At 36.1% G+C, this 18,941-nt stretch overlaps 1 protein-coding gene across 1 annotated transcript; it reads left to right on the top strand.

Moving 5' to 3' along the window:
- The first annotated feature begins 975 nt into the window (after positions 1-975).
- On the top strand, positions 976-18,423 carry LOC119512379 (sulfotransferase 1C3-like). Its single transcript, XM_037807003.1, has 7 exons — positions 976-1,147; positions 7,245-7,382; positions 8,059-8,156; positions 10,207-10,333; positions 14,595-14,689; positions 14,893-15,073; positions 16,362-18,423. The coding sequence occupies exons 1-7, from the start codon at positions 976-978 to the stop codon at positions 16,472-16,474; spliced, it is 924 nt and encodes a 307-aa protein (XP_037662931.1). The 3' UTR covers positions 16,475-18,423.
- The last annotated feature ends 518 nt before the right edge of the window (positions 18,424-18,941 follow it).

Raw genomic sequence — 18,941 nt, 5'->3', positions numbered from 1 at the left:
TAAAAGGAGCCTTCACTATTTTTCAACTCGTTGGAACAACTTTTATAAAATCAAGATCATCTGTTCCTTGAAAATTAGGCACAACAACTATAAAATCATCAGACCTGAGGATTTTAAGGAGGAAGAGTAGCAAGAGGAAAAAATTAAGTTTTTTTGACATCATATAAATGTCTTTTAAAATCTTAAACTGTTTTCAGTTATATTATTGGCAGCAGAACTAGTATTGTTATGCTGAGTTTGTTGCATGTGCACTGCAGGAGAAAGCAAATGAGTGATTATGCTAGAGTTATTAAGATCTATAACTTTTGGCATGAGAGTAAGGTGATACAACTATAAAATCGAGGTGGTTAAATAAAACCCTATAGCTATGAACTTGAAATGGGAACATCAGTGTGAACTCATGCATTTCTTTTCATAGTCTGAACTATGACCACCTGAGAGGCCTATTTTTTGAAGATTCACTATAGGAACTACAACAAGAAAATCAACTTTAGAATGTCCCACAGAATGACCGTTTGGGATTTTCTTCAGATAACAGCCACATTTCTAACTATGTAATAATTACACAAGATAACATGTTGAAAATTATGAAGCAATGTATAACATGAGAAATTAATATAATTTTATCTACCAATACAAGAGGTAATATTGTTAGTAAGAACATGGATTAGGAAACAATTTGGGTTTAAATCTCAGCTCCAACAATTACTAGTTATTCAATGTTTATCAAATTACTTAATCCAGTGCAATCTCAGCTTCATCATATAAAAAACAAATAATAATAGTCCCTATTTTATGTGGTTGTTGTGAAGATGAAGTATATAACGTATCTCGTTAGCATTTTACATAGGTTAGCTTTCATTAATTTATACTGTTCCAATTAATAGCAGTAATTAAGATGATAACCCTAACTATGAGCCATAAAATATAATATTTATTTTAAATAGAGTTGAAAATATCAATCTCAAATTCCCAATGGCACAGATTGAAAAGAATGCTCATAATATGGAAAAGAAGTCATTGATATTGAATATACTGGAAATGGATGGGGCCCGTGTGCCAGTAGTATCTAAAGAAATATGGGATAAAATCTATAATTTCCACGCCAGGCCTGACGATCTTATGCTGGCAAGTTACCCAAAGTCAGGTAAGCATACAAAAACATAAAAGTGTTCCAAGATTAGAAATGACACAATCAGTACTCAGTATTCATCAATGAAGCATGATTGGCATTTTGGGTGGAACAACTCTTTATTTTGCAGGCCTGAACTTGGTATTGAAGTAAATTTAGCATCAGTGGTCCCTAGGGTATAAATTACTAACAGCACTTCCTACTGATGGCCGGAAACACATTTCTAAATGTCTTTGGTGTGGGGCCAATATTGCCTTCATCTGAGAACCAGTAAGTTGGATAAAACATAAGGTCAATAAGTTGAAATAAGTTTAGCTTTTTTCCAACATAAAACCTCATCAAGGGCAGCCTTCCTCTTGGAGGGTGCCATGCTTCAGATATTGCACCATCATCCCAGCTATTCAAACACTGATTGTCGAATCCCCCAAAGTTCTTGAATTTTATCAACCAAGAACTTTCTACTCTGTTCCAATTTAGGCTCATGCAAAGAAATACAAAGATTTGGCCTTGGTTAAAAATAACCTAAATTTTTAACTCTGTCCTCTGAAAAGTCCTAGAAACACATACATCCCAATAGTAATGAGTATATCTGATGCCCAGAATTTGGTTTTCGAATACCATTCTTGACCAAAGGGAACTAAGGATTTTGGAGAGTAGCTGATCCCAGTCCTGGACAGGGAACGTAAAGGTGAGTCTAGTTTGCTAGAAAGCAAATAAATGTTCAAAAACTATGAAGGTATGTCAAAAACACACAAGATCAGCTTCAAGGAGATCATATTGGCCAAATTTGGGACAGTTTGAGCATCCAGAAGAATAACATCTGTAACTGATTGGTAAAAAAAATTTCAAAGCACCTACTGGCCAGCCATCACAGAGGAATTAGATTCAACTTCCCCTCCAACCATAAACAATTAGAAGGCCGGAAAAAATTTATGAAACAACTATAACCAGATATTGGACAAAAATTGTCCCAGCTTCATTCTGGAGATACTTTCTGAATCATGATGCAGGGAGGGAGAACTCAAGGAAAGCATGGCACACTCACTGAGTTGAGAATCCTGATACAGGTGTTCTGGGAGGCTGAAAGGGCTGGAATTTGCAGAGAAGAGTACCATAGAAACTGCACAAAGAAAGAGCTCCAGATATCTGAATAGCTGACTCCTTGAGTCCATTGCTGAATACTTAACATGCTGGTAGAGGGAAAAGTTCAATGATGTTAGGCATGAAGCTATTGGGAAACTGTCAGTCAAATAATTCCCAGAGATCACATAGGACTGAGGACTTTTGTGTTAGAGCCAGCCTGTGGTTGGCCCCAATGACCTTAGTCCTCTGGTGTCACCGCTGTGGTTATTTTATGCTATATTTCCAAAGGGACTTTGAACATGTAATTAAAGGTATACTCAGTTAACCTCAAGACAGGGATATTATCCTGGATATCTGAGTGGGTCCAATGGAATCACATGAGCCCTTAAAAGCAGAAGAGGCATCCAAGAGATATGGAAGAGGAGAAAGTCAGAGATATTCAAAGCACAATCAAGATACAATGCATCATTGTTGTCTTGAAAGGAAGAGAGCCACGTGGCAAGGAAATTGGTACATCAGTTCTATAACCACAAGGAACTAAATTCTGATGACAACCAGTGAGTGTGGAAGAGGACCTTGAACCCCAGATGAGAAGGTCTCTAGATGATATCTTCATTTTAGCCTGGTAAGACCCTAAACAGAGAATCCAGCCACTCCTTGCTGCAATTCTCACCTACAGTAACTGTGAGTTCATGATCAGATATTGTTTAAACCCACTAAGTCTGTGGTTATTTGTTATAGCAGCAAAAGACAACTGATGCACAGCAGAATGGAAAGGTCTCACTGAACATCCTGGACGTTCAGTAGAGACCCTAGGAAGGTTATGGCTTAGTAGTAGGACCAAAGTGCACCTAGAGCAAAAGCTATACTAGATGTACTCTAACAAAGAATAAAACCTACAAGGATGAAGTTAATCCATAAGTACCTTAACTGACTAAATGCTAACTGTCCACAATCCCTAAAAGAAGAAGAAGAGGAAGAGGAGGAAGAGGAAGAAGAGGAAGAAGAGGAAGGAGGAGGAGGAGGAGAAATCTAACATTCAATAACCTAACATTCTCAATGTCCAGCATCCAAAATTACTCAAAATGTCAAAGAGCAGGAAAATGTTATCAATAACCAAGATAAAAATCAGTCAATAGGATCAGATCCATAAATGACAGAGATGGTGTAGATACAGATGTTAAAACAGCTAAAATGTATATGTATATTCCAAATACTTAAAGGAAAAATATGGACCTAATGAGAGAAATGAAAGATAGTAAAAAGAGCCAAACAGAATATCTAGAGATTAAAAAAAAATACAATAAATGAAATGAAAAATTGACTAGAAGAGATTAAGAACAGATTTGACACTGAAGAAGAAAAGATAAATTATAGCAACAGATATTCTCTGACCTAAAGTACAGAGAGGAAAAAAGGAATGAAAAAAAAGTGACTTCTGGGACAAAACTGTTGATGTTTAATTGGATTTCCAGAAAGGGGAGAGGATACAAAAAGGATTTTTAAAATGATACACAAAATTTTACCACATTTGGTGAAAACATAAACCCACAGATCCACGATGCTCAATGAACACCAAGCAGGAAACACACACAAATACACACAAACATCAAACTTCACCACAACAAAATTGCTGAAAATCAATGAGAAAATCTTAAAAGCAGCCATGGAAAGAAGACATTGCTTTGGGGAAAGAAAAATTAAAAATAACCACAGACCTCTGGCTAAAGCAATGCAGAAAAGAAGACAATGAATGACATCTTTAAAGTTAAAAACTTTTTTAAAAAATTGTCAACCAAAAATTATATATATATCCCACAAAATATCCTTTAAAAATGAATGCCAAATAAAGACTTCTGTTCAGGCAACCAAAAACTGAGAGAATATGTTATAAGCAGAACTACACTTTAAAGCAGTGTTTAAGGAAGCTCTTCAGTATGAAGGAAAAAGATACTAAATGAAACCTTGGATATATGACACAAAGGAAAAATGAATGTCAGAAATTATAACATATGGCTAAATGCAATAGACTTTTTTTGTTTAAATTTTTAAATGATAATTGGCTGTTTAAAGCAAAAATTAAAATAATGGATGTAGAAGTAAAATTATGACCAAAATAAAGCTCAGGAGAGGAGAAGGGGAAATTGAAGTATACTGTTATAAGGCTCTTACAGAATACATGGAATAATATAATGTTATTTCAACACAGATGTGATAAGATAAAGATACATATTGTAAATCCTAAAGCACCTGCTAGAAAATAAAATAAAGAGGTATTGCAAATAAGCAAAATGGAATTCTACAAAACAATCAACTAATCCAAAAGGGAGCAGGAAAAGAGTAACAAAGGAACAAAGATGGGATAATAGAAAACAAATAGAAAACGGTAGATTGAAGGCTAATTATCCAGATAATTATATTAAATAAAAATTTCCAGATAATTATATTAAATAAAAATTTCCTAAACTCCTAAATGTACATTTCCTAAAATGTACTTTAAATATAAAGACATGATAGGGTGAAAGTAAAAGGTTAAGAAATATATACCATGAAAATAATAATTGTAAATAAGTTAGAATGACTACATAACATCACAAGTATTATTACCAGAGATGAAGAGAAATGTGTGTATACCTAATAACAGAGCTTCAAAATAAATAAAGCAAAAACTGTGACAGTTGAAAGAAGAAAGAGACAAATCTACAGTTAAAATTAAAGATTTCAATACTCCTCACTCAGTAATTCATAGAACAAGTAGACAAGAAATCAGTAAGGAAAGAGAATACTTTAACAATATTACCAACTAATTAATTGGTTTAACTGGATTAATTGATATTTTTAGAACAGTACACAATACCACTAGAACCCACATTATTTTCAAGTGAACATGGAACACTAAAAATATAGACCATAAAATGGGATTTAAACAAGTTCTCAAATAAATCTAAAAGCATCGAAATTATATAGAACATGTCCTTTGACCAAAATGAAATTAAATTAGAAAGCAATAGTAAAAAAGATATTTTGGAAATCCACAAATACTTGGAAATTAAATAATACCATTTTAAATAGTATATGGCTCTAAGGGAATTTAGAAAATACCGAGTCAAACAATAATGAAAGCCCAGCATTTCAAAATTTCAAGATGCACGTAAGCAGTACTTAAAGAGAAATGTTTTTTACTTATTTTTAAATTTTATATGTGTTTGTATGCATATGTCTATGTGTGCAGATATATGGAAGGTCTAAAATAAATAATCGAAGCTTCCAACCTAAGATCAGAAAAGTAGAGAAAATTAAATCCAAATTGGGAACTTCCTCTACCTGATAATGGTAATCTACGAAAAATCCACAGATAACATCCTTTAATGGTGAAAGACTGAATGCTTTCCTTTTAAGATCCAAAAGAAAATAAGGATGTTTTCACAATTTAATGGAGGTTCCAGCTAGAGAAATAAGGCAAGCAAAAGAAATAAAAGGTCCACAGATTGGGAAAAAAGTAAAATTATTTTTTTCACAGATGGCATGACAATGTATGTGGAAAATACTTAGGAATTTAATTGATAACTATGAGACTTAATGAGTAAATTCAGTAAGGTCACAGGATACACAGTCAATATACAAAAAAAAATCTATTGTATTTAAATATTCTAGCAACAAAAAAATTTGAAAATGAAATTTTTCAAATGCCATTTATAATAAATAGCATCAAAAAACATAAAATACATAGGAACAAATCTAACAAAGGCCACGCAAGATTGTATGCTGAAAATATTTTAAAAGACTTAAATAATGGGGACTCATACCATTTTCCTGGATCAAAAGACTCAATATTGTTAAGATATCAGTTCTTCTGAAATTGATCTATATCAATGTGATCTCAATCACAAATTGATAAATCAACTCTAAGATATATGAAAATGCAATTGCCCTAGAATAGCCAAAATATTTGTGATAAAGAAAAGCAGAGTTGAAGGAATTACATTATCTGATTTCAAGACTTTCTATTAGTTTCAGCTATCAAAACAACGTGGTATTGGCATAACAGTAAACCTAGAGGATTGACCCTGACCTCACAACTTACCCAAAAAAGAAAAAACCAGCAAGAAATGGATCAGAAAACTAAACTCCAAAACTACATCTATAAAACGTTAGAAGTATAAATAGGGAAAAATCTTCCAACCTTAGGTTAGGCAACAGTTTTTTACTTAGATCATGGAAAGCACCATAAAAGAAAAAAAAAATTGATCAAATGGACTTCATCAAAATTAAAACTTTTCTTCTAAAGACTCCACTAAGAAAATAAAAAACAATACACTGAGAGAATATATTCACAATATATGCTATATATATATACATAACAAAAAATAAAGAACTCTTACAAGTCAAGAAGAAAGCAACTCAATTTTTAAAAGTAGGCAAAAAGCATGAAAATATACCTCACCAACAAAGCTATACTAATGACAAATAAACACAGAAAAAGATGCTCAATATTATTCATCATGAGAAAAATACAAATTAAAACTACAATAAAATACCACTACATGTCCATTAGAATGGCTAAAAGGCTAAGATACTAAGTGTTGGTGAAAAAGTGGAAATAATTTTGCTATATTGACTTTATATCTATCTAATCTATCTATTGATCAATAGATCTATTGTCTATCTAGCTATCTACAAATCTTTCTGTTTAGTTTTACTCTACCTTTTGAGAGGAAGATTTGTAGATAGAAAAATTATTTTTTAAATTTGAAAATGTTTTGAGTGTCTTCATGCTATTTTTTGAATTTTCTCTGTTTAAAATTTTTCATAATAAAAGTTAAAAGAGCATTCAAAGTCCTACCACAAAGAAATTTTGTAATGATCTTATATCTAAAAGGGAGGGGTAATATAACAAAAGTTTTCCTTTTTGCCTCCACAATATTAATCTAATTTCAAAGTGCTCTCATATTGCTTTCTATATTTCTTCAAAATATACACTCAGTTACTTAAGATGAAGACATGACTAAAATTAAAAAACCACTTTCAGTGTTTTCAGGTACAACCTGGATGCAGGAAATTTTAGACATGATTCAAAATGATGGGGATGTGGCAAAGTGCAAACGAGCCAACTCTTCAGAGAAACACCCTTTCATTGAACTGGCATTTCCCCACATGGAAAAATCTGGTGAGTAATAGTCAATATCACTGAAAAGGCTTTGGCTACAAGATACCAAAATAATGTGCAGTGTCTTGGAAAGGGGATTCAGTGGAAGAATGAGCTCACCTGTCTGTTACTCAAGGTCTGGCTGTGCATGGGTCAAGAAGTCAAGCCCCTGTGTATCTTTAGCTAGTGACCTCTAGCTGCCCAACAAGTTATTCTTTCTACTTATTTTCTTTCTCCTTCCCAATGAACTGATGGCAAACAACCTCCCCCTTTTTTTCTACTTCCTGTATTTGGATCATGGAAGGGCCAGAAATTAGTGTGAAGCTACCATAAAAGGATGGGAATGATTCCTGAAGAAAAAGGAGGAGGATTAGGAAGAAGAGAAGGGAAAGGTAGAGAAGGAGGAGTAAACTCCCTCCACAGTAAATTAAGGACATTCACAGAACTAATTAAGGGAGCTAAAGAACTTTCCTGAGAGTCCAAATATAAATAATAAATAAGTAAATAAGATGAAATAAAGAAAGGCTTACTAGAAGAATAGGAAGGAAGTGATGTTTTACATTTTCATGTGAATATATAGCTATTGTCTCCAAGGGGAAAAAAATGAAATAAATCACTCTTTAGACTAACACAAAAATAAATTTGGGGATTTCTCAAGAGTGACAACAAAAATGAAAAGTGTGAATTGTTTTTCTAGGTTTGGAGAAAGCTATTGAAATGCCCTCACCACGAATGTTAAAAACTCACCTTCCTTCACACCTAATACCACCATCTGTCTGGAAACAAAACTGCAAGGTAAAAAGAGCTGGCTTTTCAAACAACTCTTAGCTTTATGATACACAGTATGTAACTGAAGCTATCTTTCGAAAGGACATATCTGTTATTGGTCTTAGACTTTAAGTCCTCAAAATCAAAGATTATGTAAATGTTGAATCTTTTATGTAATCCATGTCTTCTAATATCCTCTTTCTCTGATTCTAATTCCTTGGTTAAATTTTCCAAAGTAGAGTCTATTTGTTACAAATAAGCAAGTACAAAGAAGAGCTGGGATAGAATGAAGAAAGAATATGTTCACGTGTAAACACATTTTAAAATAAAACCTTATTGCTTTGCTCTACTAAATTTTAAGAGGATAGTCTCCTGACCTCAGAAATAAATCTGTAGAATCTGCTTCTCTCTAAGGCTTCCAAACTTGCATTATCTACCCAAATCGACCAAGTTAAAAACCTGCCATCATTATCTCTTTCACCTTCTTATCTGATCTCTCACAAAGACCAATTAATTCTGCAACATCTTTCTAACCTGTCCAGTGCACATCACAACCACTTGAACACACTGTTCTCCTGCCTTCTAACTTCTCTGCCTGCCTTTAGTCTTGCCACCTCCAATCTTCCTCATTGCAGCCAGTGATCTTTCTAAAACACAAACTAAGGCATTTCCTGACTTTAAACCTTTATAAAGGTAGATTTAAGATCAAGTCCAAATTCTCTATTTGACTTTTCAAAGCCTTGGTCTCTGGACTTTGCTTCAGCTCCATCCCAATTTCTTCATACTCCCCTATTCTTGCTACAGTCATCCTGAAAACCTGCCAGGTCCCTGAACACAAAATGCTTTCTGACACCCCGGACCCCTCCATATGCTGTTTCATCTGACTCAAGAATCCTCTTCCCCATCTATCTTTATCTGGCTAATTTCTACTTATTCTTCAGATTGCCACAGAAATACCACCTAGCTTGGAAACTTCCCCTGGCAACTCATAGCTAGATGAGTTTCGCATATACACACAGGCATAAAGGTGGTGTGTTAGTCCCATCATTGTATTCACCACACTGTATTGTAATTTTCTCTTTTCTTGCCTCTCTGATAGACTGGTAAGCTCTGATAGAGCTCTTTGAAAGAAGAGACTAGGTCATGTCCAATTTTGTGTTCTCAATAATGTGTGGCACATAGTGGGGGCTTACTAAATGCTGGTCAAATTCATGATCACAAGTTCCCAATCAATGCATTGTCATGCTAGTCTCCTCATTTTTCCTGGACTCACAAAGAGAAGCCAAGAACAACCCAACTATCAAAAAAAAAAAAAAAAAAAAGTGTATCAGCACATTTTTGGGAAATACTGTCTGAGACAACCTTCAGTAAGCATCTCCTGGGTATATCAAGGAATTAAACAGGCAAGGGAGGAAGTTCTGGATTCAGTGTCCTAATGTCTGTTCCAGGCCCGATCACACCACATACTAACCATGTATTGGTGGGAAAGTCACTCAAATTCTGTAAATCTCAGTCACTGTCAATTAAAGGAAGATACTACTCCTTCTCCTCCTACCCAACCCTAACATTTATGAGAGTCGAAAAAGACAGTATATATGAATAGGCTTTCTCATTACCCTATCTTACCCCAATTTTGAAGCTAGAAAATTTCTATTCACCCATCAAGACGTAGCTGAGACTCACCATGTCATGGTTCCTTTCCTGAATGCCCAGGAATGCTCTGCCTCTTCTTCCTATTATGACCACTTAGCATATTATATCATATTTCAGTCATTATTTAAAGTATTATCCTGAAATTATTTTCATCTTCCTATATAAGGTATGACCACTCTGACAACCCAGGCACTCTCAATTCATCTTTATATCCCCCACATCCATCAGAGTAGAAAGTCAAAAAGGGGGCTCAGTTTGATTATTTAATATTTTTAATTAATAACCCAATAAAATTTATAAAAATATTGCATACTTATAACATGTAGTTTTCATTGTTTTGGAAAACTCTTCCACAATATTTCGCTCCCAGTTTTTTCTTTCTCTGGATTCCTTCTTGATTGTAGGTTATCCTCCTTGATTGTAGGTTATCTATGTGGCCAGAAATGCCAAGGATTGCCTGGTACCTTACTACTACTTTCATAAGATGACCTCATTACTGCCTGACCCTCAGAGCTGGGAAGAATTTTTTGAAGATTTCATGTCTGGGAAACGTGAGTGCAAACTGATTTTTTGATATGCCATCTTTCAGGAGGCTCTAACAAGACCTCTAAAATTCTGGTAGAGTGTGTTACCAAATGCCATTCTGAGTGACCAGGCCCTGTCTTCTCTCATAATGGACTTGCAAAGCTGGGTAGAGGAGAGTCTTTCCAAAACTGGAAACAAATGTAAATGAGGCGATATGAGGTTGTAAATGTAAATATGGCAAGGTAAAATTCCCCAAATCCTGGACTTGAGCTTCCAAAACTCAACTTCAACAATAAGGAGAAGAGACATTTCATATGGAAAGATCTGGGACAGTGGGGAGGTAATGAAAAGACTTCATGTTAGTTTGGTCTAACAGTGTTCTCAGGCTGCAGGGGATACTGCATTTCGATACAAAAGTTGTATTTTGCACAACCACAGATGGAGCCATTCTCTTACACCACAATGTCAATGGCACCCTCTGGAGTTTGCAACTGGTATTTACCTATGGCTGTACAAATAACAAGTGCAATCTTAGACTTCTCTAGCAGAATCTTCAAATTCAAACTAGCACTTATGGCCCCTTGTCTTCCATACTAACCAGATCACATCTGGACAGCTTAGGGCAGCAGTGAACCCTCTAGGGCTGTATCTTCTAAGAAAGCAATTGACCAGAATTGACCAGGAGTCAAATCAGACTTGTAAGGACCTCAAACCTTAACAGGAGAAGAATAAAGCAAGGAAACAGCAACAAATAGACAGAAGAAGAGACTAGAGGTTAACGGGGATTGCTTGAGGATGGATTTTAATGTAGACACAAGATTATAATACTTCATTGTAGCTACAGTGTAGATGAAAGTTCCTTGGTGTCTATTCCACACTCTGAATGGCTCTCAAATAATTATAGCTTCCATAATGAAATGACAGCTTTATGATGTTGAGAGCTCCCAGTCTTTGGGCAATATGACTATCCCTGAACAAGCTTCTGTCAGGATATTGGGCAAAAAGGGCTGAGTCCGAAAAGGAATTAGGACCAAATTACCCTTAACAGCTCTTCCTGTTCTAAGAGTTAGAGAGGGCAGAGACAAAAAATATTACATTCCAAAAAATCAGGATAGTATTTCAGAGCCACTACTGACAACCCATTTATGTGATTAAATTTAATTAAATTCCCAAATCAAAAAAAAAAGTATTTACATTGCCCCCATGAATTCATTGTAACCAATCCTAAGCTTTGTATTCTCTTCAGAAAAACAAAAGATCAAAATGAAATGATGCTTCAATATTAATTGGATAAAAACAGAAATCCTTGGAAAGGCCAATTAAAAAAAAAAATCCATCAAGCACGTTGCTCAAATGAATCAAAGTTAATACTCCCAGAACAATGTCTCTAGCAACAAACGAGATGAAAGAGGAGAGACAGAGACACTAAGAATGGATTTCACAATATTTGTGTACAGAATTTTTGAGAGTAGGCAGGTAGAAAAAAAGCATGGGGAGGGGAAGGAACCAAGACTTCTTTTTTTATTCCTCTCAAGTCCAACATGGACAGAGTTAAAGTCAACTGGAAACATACATCGATTCAGAAGAAAAATTTTACCCACTTGCCTATTTGGTCTGTGGAGCTTTCACCTCTGGACATTTTTTTTAATTAAATTTAGTTTTATTGAGATATAGTCACTTACCATACAATCATCCATGGTGTACAATCAACTGTTCACAGTACCATCATATAGTTATGCATTCATCACCCCAATCTATTTTTGAACATTTTCCTTACACCAGAAAGAATCAGAATAAGAATAAAAAATAAAAGTAAAAAAGAAGACCCAAATCATCCCCCCCATCCCACCCTATTTTCATTTAGTTTTTGTCCCCCTTTTTTCTACTCATCCATCCATCCACTGGATAAAGGGAGTGTGATCTACAAGATTTTCACAATCACACTGTCACCCTTGTAAGCTACATTGTTATACAGTCGTCTTCAAGAGTCAAGGCTACTGGGTTGGAGTTTGATAGTTTCAGATATTCAGTTCTAGCTACTCCAATACATTAAAACCTAAAGAGGTTTATCTATATAGTGTGTAAGAATGTCCACCAGAGGGACCTCTCAACTCCATTTGAATCTCTCAGCCACTGAAGCTTCACTTTGTTTCATCTCGCATCCCCCTTTTGGTCAAGAAGATGTTCTCAATCCCATGATGCTGGGTTCAGACTCATCCCCGGGAGTCATATTCTGTGTGGCGAGGGAGATTTACACCCCTGGGAGTCAGGTCCTACGTAGGGGGAAGAGCAGTGAGTTCACCTGCTGAGGTGGCTTAGTGAGAGAGAGAGGCCACATCTGAGCAACAAAGAGGCACTCAGGGGGAGACTCTTAGGCACAATTATAAGCAGGTTTAGCCTCTCCTTTGTAGTAACGAGCTTCATAATGGCAGGCCCCAAGATAGAGGGCTGGGCATACCAAGCCATCAGTCCTCAATGTTTGTGAGAACGTCAGCAACAATCCAGGTGAGGGAATCCAACACTTGCGCATTTTCCCCAGCTCCTCAGGGGGACCCTGCATATATATTTTTATTCTCTGCCCAAATTACTTTGGGATGTGTTGCTATTTCACTCTAACCTATACAAAACTACCATATCTCACTTCTTATTCAAGGTTCCATGTAATTGTGGTGTTTGAACAAACTGACTGTAGAATTTATATTGTTTAGAAAATATAGATCCTGCACCAAATAAACATCTCTTCCCTTGGTCTCACATGGAAGTTGAAGTTTTAACACAGTCAGTTTCAAACTTTACCCTTTGGCCCTATTTGCCCTAGTCTTAATCAGGTCTGCTTCATTCATACCTCTAATTGAAGTCTGGGCACTTTTTCAGCTTTTTTTATTTAAACAGTTGCTGTATGCATTAATACTGGCATTCATATTTGCCGAACTCTAGCTCTGAGTTTCAGGTGTAACACAGATACCCAGTGTTCCAGAGACCAATCAGGTTATACACAAAGGGATCAGCATCTCAGAGTTTGGAGATAGCCGTTAAACTTCAGGAATAGATTTGACTGCCGTAAGAGCTTACAGTCTAGGAACCATTACAATAGTCGTTGCCCTGTTAGGCTGTGCTCTGAGATTCAATTCTGAGTTTACACATTGTAGTTAGTCCATATTGTTGAGGCATTATAGTGTTTGCCTTTGTTTCTGGCATACTTCACTCAAAATGCTGTCTACAGGATCCATTCACTTCGTTGGGTGTCTCACAGCTTCACTCTTTCTCATAGTTGCTCAATATTCCATTGTATGCATACACCACAGTTCACCATTCTGTTCCTCAGTCAGTGTACCCTTAGGCCACCTCCACTCACTGCAAATCATGAATACTGCCTCCATGAACACCAGTGTGCAAATGTCTATTCATGTCTCTGCTCTCGGATCTTCCAAGTACATACCCCATAATGAGGTTGCAGGACCTTATGGCCCCCACGTAGTTAGCTTCTTGTGGAACCACCACACTGAACTTCTGGACAATTTTTTTAATCATCCTTCAGACAAAGCTTCATGTCCACTTTATGCAATGAGCAAACACTCGATAAAGATTATAGCTGTTCCTATGATTACTGACCCGAACTAAAGTCAGGAAGCTGCCAAGTGTGCCAATCTATCAGCGACACTAAAACATCACTGGAAAGAACTAAAAATATGATACTGGCTAACTCAGGTTCCCATGCATTTCTCTATCACCTGGGTAAAAGATAACTGATCCCACCTTTACCAAAAAGACAAAGCCCTTTAGTGGAAATTAAAAATTCTTCTTCTTATATGCACTTGCAAAGTGCACAGCACAGCTATGAGGTGAGACCAGCAGGAGGACTCTAACACTATGACTAAGCTACCTGAGTCAGTAATTGAACTGGAAATTAAGTGTTGTTTACCAGTAACAGGTGAGTTATTTAATCACTTAATGGTTTAGAGTGAGTCCCAAGAAATAGTCTATGTAGGCAAAGTTGTTTATAATAAATGCATGCTATAAACCTCTTTTTTTAACTGTAAAGATGGCTACAGCTGAATAACAGTTATGGAAGACTATCTCAAATGGATGATAACTTACTTTACTTCCATCTACTGTAATTTCATTATTTGTTTGGATAGAGGAGGAGGGGTCTTAAAGTATAAATCACCTAGGGCACATCAGCCCACTATGATGACTCAGGTATGTAACATTGAATTAAATATAGGAACTAGAACAATTCTTCGGGTTTGACACTTTTATTGAAAACTGTGCTCTTAACTCTTGCAGTGTCTTATGGCTCCTGGTATGACCACGTGAAAGGATGGTGGGCTGCAAAGGACAAGCACAGTATCCTCTACATCTTCTATGAAGATTTAAAAAGGGTAAGTGAGAGGAAATTTTAGGCTGTGTATATGTTTAGCATAAATTTAAAAAAATCAAATGGTACTGAAGTGTTGTTGGGTCAGAATCCAGGAAAGACCCCTGACAGTTACATCCTACATAGTAAGCTGTCTTTTAAATTGGACAACTTGAAACCTTCTCTTTTTTATCCCCTCTTTATAATGTCATTTCCCTCTGTGGTCAGAATCCAAAACGTGTGATCCACAAACTACTGGAATTCTTGGAGAAACCTTTATCAGAGGAAATTATAAATAAGATCATCTACCATACCTCATTCGATGTGATGAAGGAAAATCCCATGGCCAACCACACTTCTTCACCTTCCTACATATTTGATCACACCGTCTCAAAATTCATGAGGAAAGGTCAGTAATGTCTCTTTTATTTAATTCAGTTCTAAAATACATTCAGTCCTGTAAGTGAAAATAATTTTGAACTTCATGTTTAGGAAGAAGTGGTATACTTCAGTGAAATTGAGAATCTCTACTTCCTTCTCCCTGCCTGCTTGGTGAAACCCTAGGCCTGCGGTTTTTAAACTTAAGCATACATCAGAATCACCTGGAGGATTGTTAAAACAGGTTGCTGGACCCCACCTCCAGAGGTCCTGACTCAGTAGATATTTCTGGTGAGTTCCCAGGTGATTCTGATGCTACTGGTCACTATAAAAATCCAACTCAAGCATGTTCCTCTCTGTAATCTGTATCTTCTAAGCAGCCTTTATCATTTTCTCCTATGGTTCACAACTGCATTTGTTCAGAGCTCTAGTTTATTTATTTGTTTTCATTGTCTGCCTCCATAGTGAAACTATGGCTTGCCCAGAAGAGAGTATCATGTTTGGCTTTGTTCCACTAGTACTTAGCACAGGACCTCATACATCAGAGGAACCCAATAAATGCCTATTGAGTGAGTGACTGAAAGAATGAATGAATGAATGAATGAATGAAAGATTATTTCTGTCCTCAAGAAATTAATATCTAGATAGAAAAATAGATGCATAAAGTTAATTATAAGAGAGTGAAATGGGGACTACAACTAGTGGGTCCCAAATACTGCTTCACTTGATTGAATCAAAATCATCTGAGAGTCTTTACAAATCAGAATCTCTGATCCCATCCTTGAACAAATGAATCTTTAATTCATTTGTTCTGGGTTATAACATAAAAGTCAACATTAATATCAAGCACTTTGGGTTCATCTGCTGTGTGGGAGATTAGGATGTGGGGGAGTAGGAAATAAAGTATAGAAGAAATTTAGAGAAAATCTTCATTAATTGATTAATTACTTCTGCATTGGTTGGACAGCCAAGGTACAACAGCTTGCAGAAGATCACTATTATATAAATGTCACTTGTGAGGAATGAAGTGTCTTCAATATCATTTCACCCACAGGAAACATTTCATCAAATAAGGTAACTAACATCTTGTAAGACATTTCACCATCCCTGAGGAAATGGCATAGTAACCCGTTATGAACTTTGTGTTAGGTGGCTTCATAGCCCAATAGTTGACCAGAATTGGAAAAAATACAGCACAGGTGGGGCACCTCTATGAAATCTGAAACAGGGAGCATGAGTCCCTGGGTACGATGTGCCTTGTGGTTGGAAGTTTAGGCTGAGTGATGATCCATCCCATGAATTTCTTTGTTGTCCTTCAGGAGTGACCGGAGACTGGAAGAACCATTTTACTGTGGCCATGAATCAGAAATTTGATGAGCATTATAAGAAGAAGATGGCAGGGACCACGCTGAACTTCTGCATAGAGATCTAAGGGGAAAAAATTTGGCAGGGACTATACCAAATACCCTGCCTTTTATTATTTTGGCCAAGGAGGTGTGGACTGAATCTAAAGTTTATAAGCATTCAGTTTCTCTCAACCAGGGGCTTGCTAGTCTGGTGTAATTCTAGAATATGATTTTAAATGTTGATAGATCTGTTCTTCCAGTAAATAAGAGGAGTGGAGAGCAGTGGCTGGGGTCATGGGAATTCTTTAAAATATTGGTGTCTTTTACTGTTAAATGATAGATGTAGTGAGAACAAACAATTTGTATGTTCCAGTAACATAGGTAATCTAACCTGAATTGCATAACAAAATAAGAGGCAGGTGTTATAATCTCCATTATTAAGGGTAAAGGCAATGCATATGCTTGGAGCTTTTACCACTAAGCTCCCTACAGGTAGCATTTATGTATAAAAAATTAACTTACAAGAGAAAAGTGTTGATACATAGTTTTTAGAATCATACAATTTGGCTACGTATATAAAAACACATAAATAAAATATTCTGAAACAAAAAGTAAATCAATGGGAAAGGAAGTTCACTTTTCTAAAATTTTATTTGTATCTAGCTTTTTAAGCACATGAGCTCCATGGGAATTATATGTCCAAAATGTAAATAACAATCACTTAATTTATATGATCTGTAGGATGAGATTTAGGATGAAAGCATTGCCATTTCTCTTCATAGTGTTTCCTTTGTGTCATGCTGACAGTATGATCTCAGATTTATTACAAATTTAATGCTTCAACTATGCTGTAATGAAGAGGTGACTTTTTATATGACCATGTAAAACTGTTATTTGAGGAGAATGGTCCCATGAGCCTTAGTGACAGGGGTGGCTGACATCTGGGCAGATGGCCTTAGAAAGGCACCTGGCCCACTGGAGACAAGGGATACCTATTGCTCACTTCTTCTAGGGAGAAGCCTTCCCCCAAAAGTACAAAGGGAGCATCAGAAGAAGAGAGGAATTAGAGAGTTTCAAATTCAAAAATAAAATTAGAGAGATCCAAAAAGGCTTTTCGGTTACCATCACAAAAGGTGATCAGGAACAAAACACAGAGATCATAATGCAGAGAACAAACTAAGCTCCTATATATTCTCAGCATTTGTAAACCAGGGTTATATTTTTCTGCCCACACAAAAGGGAACTAGGGAAACAGCTTCTCATTCTCTAGTGGATTTTGAGAGGGAAACCAAACTTGAAGTTATGGAGTATATGATGACATCTTTAAATAAGAAAGGAAAGCAACTAGATCCCTAGGACCTGCTGTCAAGAGGAAGAGAAAATGAAGATAGGGAATCCAAACCAGCTGAGAAGTGGCCCTGCAGAGAAAGGAAGATCTGTGAAGGTTCCCATCAGTTGACATCCCACTGTCTCCATACAGCCCGGAAACCCAATTACCTGAAATATAACTGTTAAGTCTTGTCTGTGATCCAGACAAGATCTATTACTCCTTAAAGGCATTGTAAGAATAAAAGAGATTCATTGGTCACCACTTGACTGTCCTCGACTGTCAATGCACTTAAAGTCTGGGACACAAGACTAGGACATTTTGAAATCTGAGAAGTGAGAAGACATAATGAATCAAGAGCTCCATTGACTGAGGCACCGTCCAAGTCCAAAAGTAGACCTCAGAGGTGGAGGAAAACTAAAGGAAATGTGACCCCTATTTGCCTGCCCAGTACTTATCCTGTATTAACTAAAAATCAATAGAATTTCCTGCACTCCCTCTTTAGACTCCTTGAATGTTCAAGATGAACTATTTAAAAGATTTTCTTTACGGAGTGGATTATACCTGCACAACTTTCCAGATATTAAGGGGCATAATAGTGGTATTCCAGTTGTGTAACAGGGGTTTATATACATGGGGGAAAGCATTTTGACTACATAACTCTAAGAATTGGCAAAATGTTTGAGAATCCTTTGGTAAAGGCTCATAGAGGATAAAAATAAAGTTGCTATGTATATTTACCTTGAGAATTAGAGCTATTCTTCATCTTTCAGAGTCTAGTCTTGGCTATAAACTGGTGGGGTCTCATAAAATTTGTAGATATATAGTGCCAGATTGCCTTCCAGACAGTTTTTCTAATTGATCCTCCTACCAGTTTTCCCATACCTTTCTCAGCAATGGGTATTATTATCATTAATATTCAATTTTTGCTAATCTGAGAGCCAAATATTTTTTTCCTTGTTATCTTGCATTTGCTAGTGCTATTGGGTAGTGTTCATGAAGTGGAGCTTGGGTGTGTGGGTGTGGGTGTATGTGGGTGTGTGTGTGTGATTCACCTATTTGTAGCTGTTGCTTCTCCTGTTTTAAGATGTTCATCTTTTTCTTACTGATTTATAAAGTGCAAATATGTGTATACATTATAGATGTGAATGTGTGTGTGTGTATATATGTATCCCTGTACATATATGTGTGGATATATATAGTGACCACATTGTCAACCTCCTTCA

Source organism: Choloepus didactylus, chromosome 17 (assembly GCF_015220235.1).
Source record: "Choloepus didactylus isolate mChoDid1 chromosome 17, mChoDid1.pri, whole genome shotgun sequence".
NCBI classification, from domain to species: domain Eukaryota; kingdom Metazoa; phylum Chordata; class Mammalia; order Pilosa; family Megalonychidae; genus Choloepus; species Choloepus didactylus.
The sequence above is the reverse complement of the archived record's forward strand: the minus strand, read 5'-3'. Positions and strand labels throughout refer to the sequence as shown.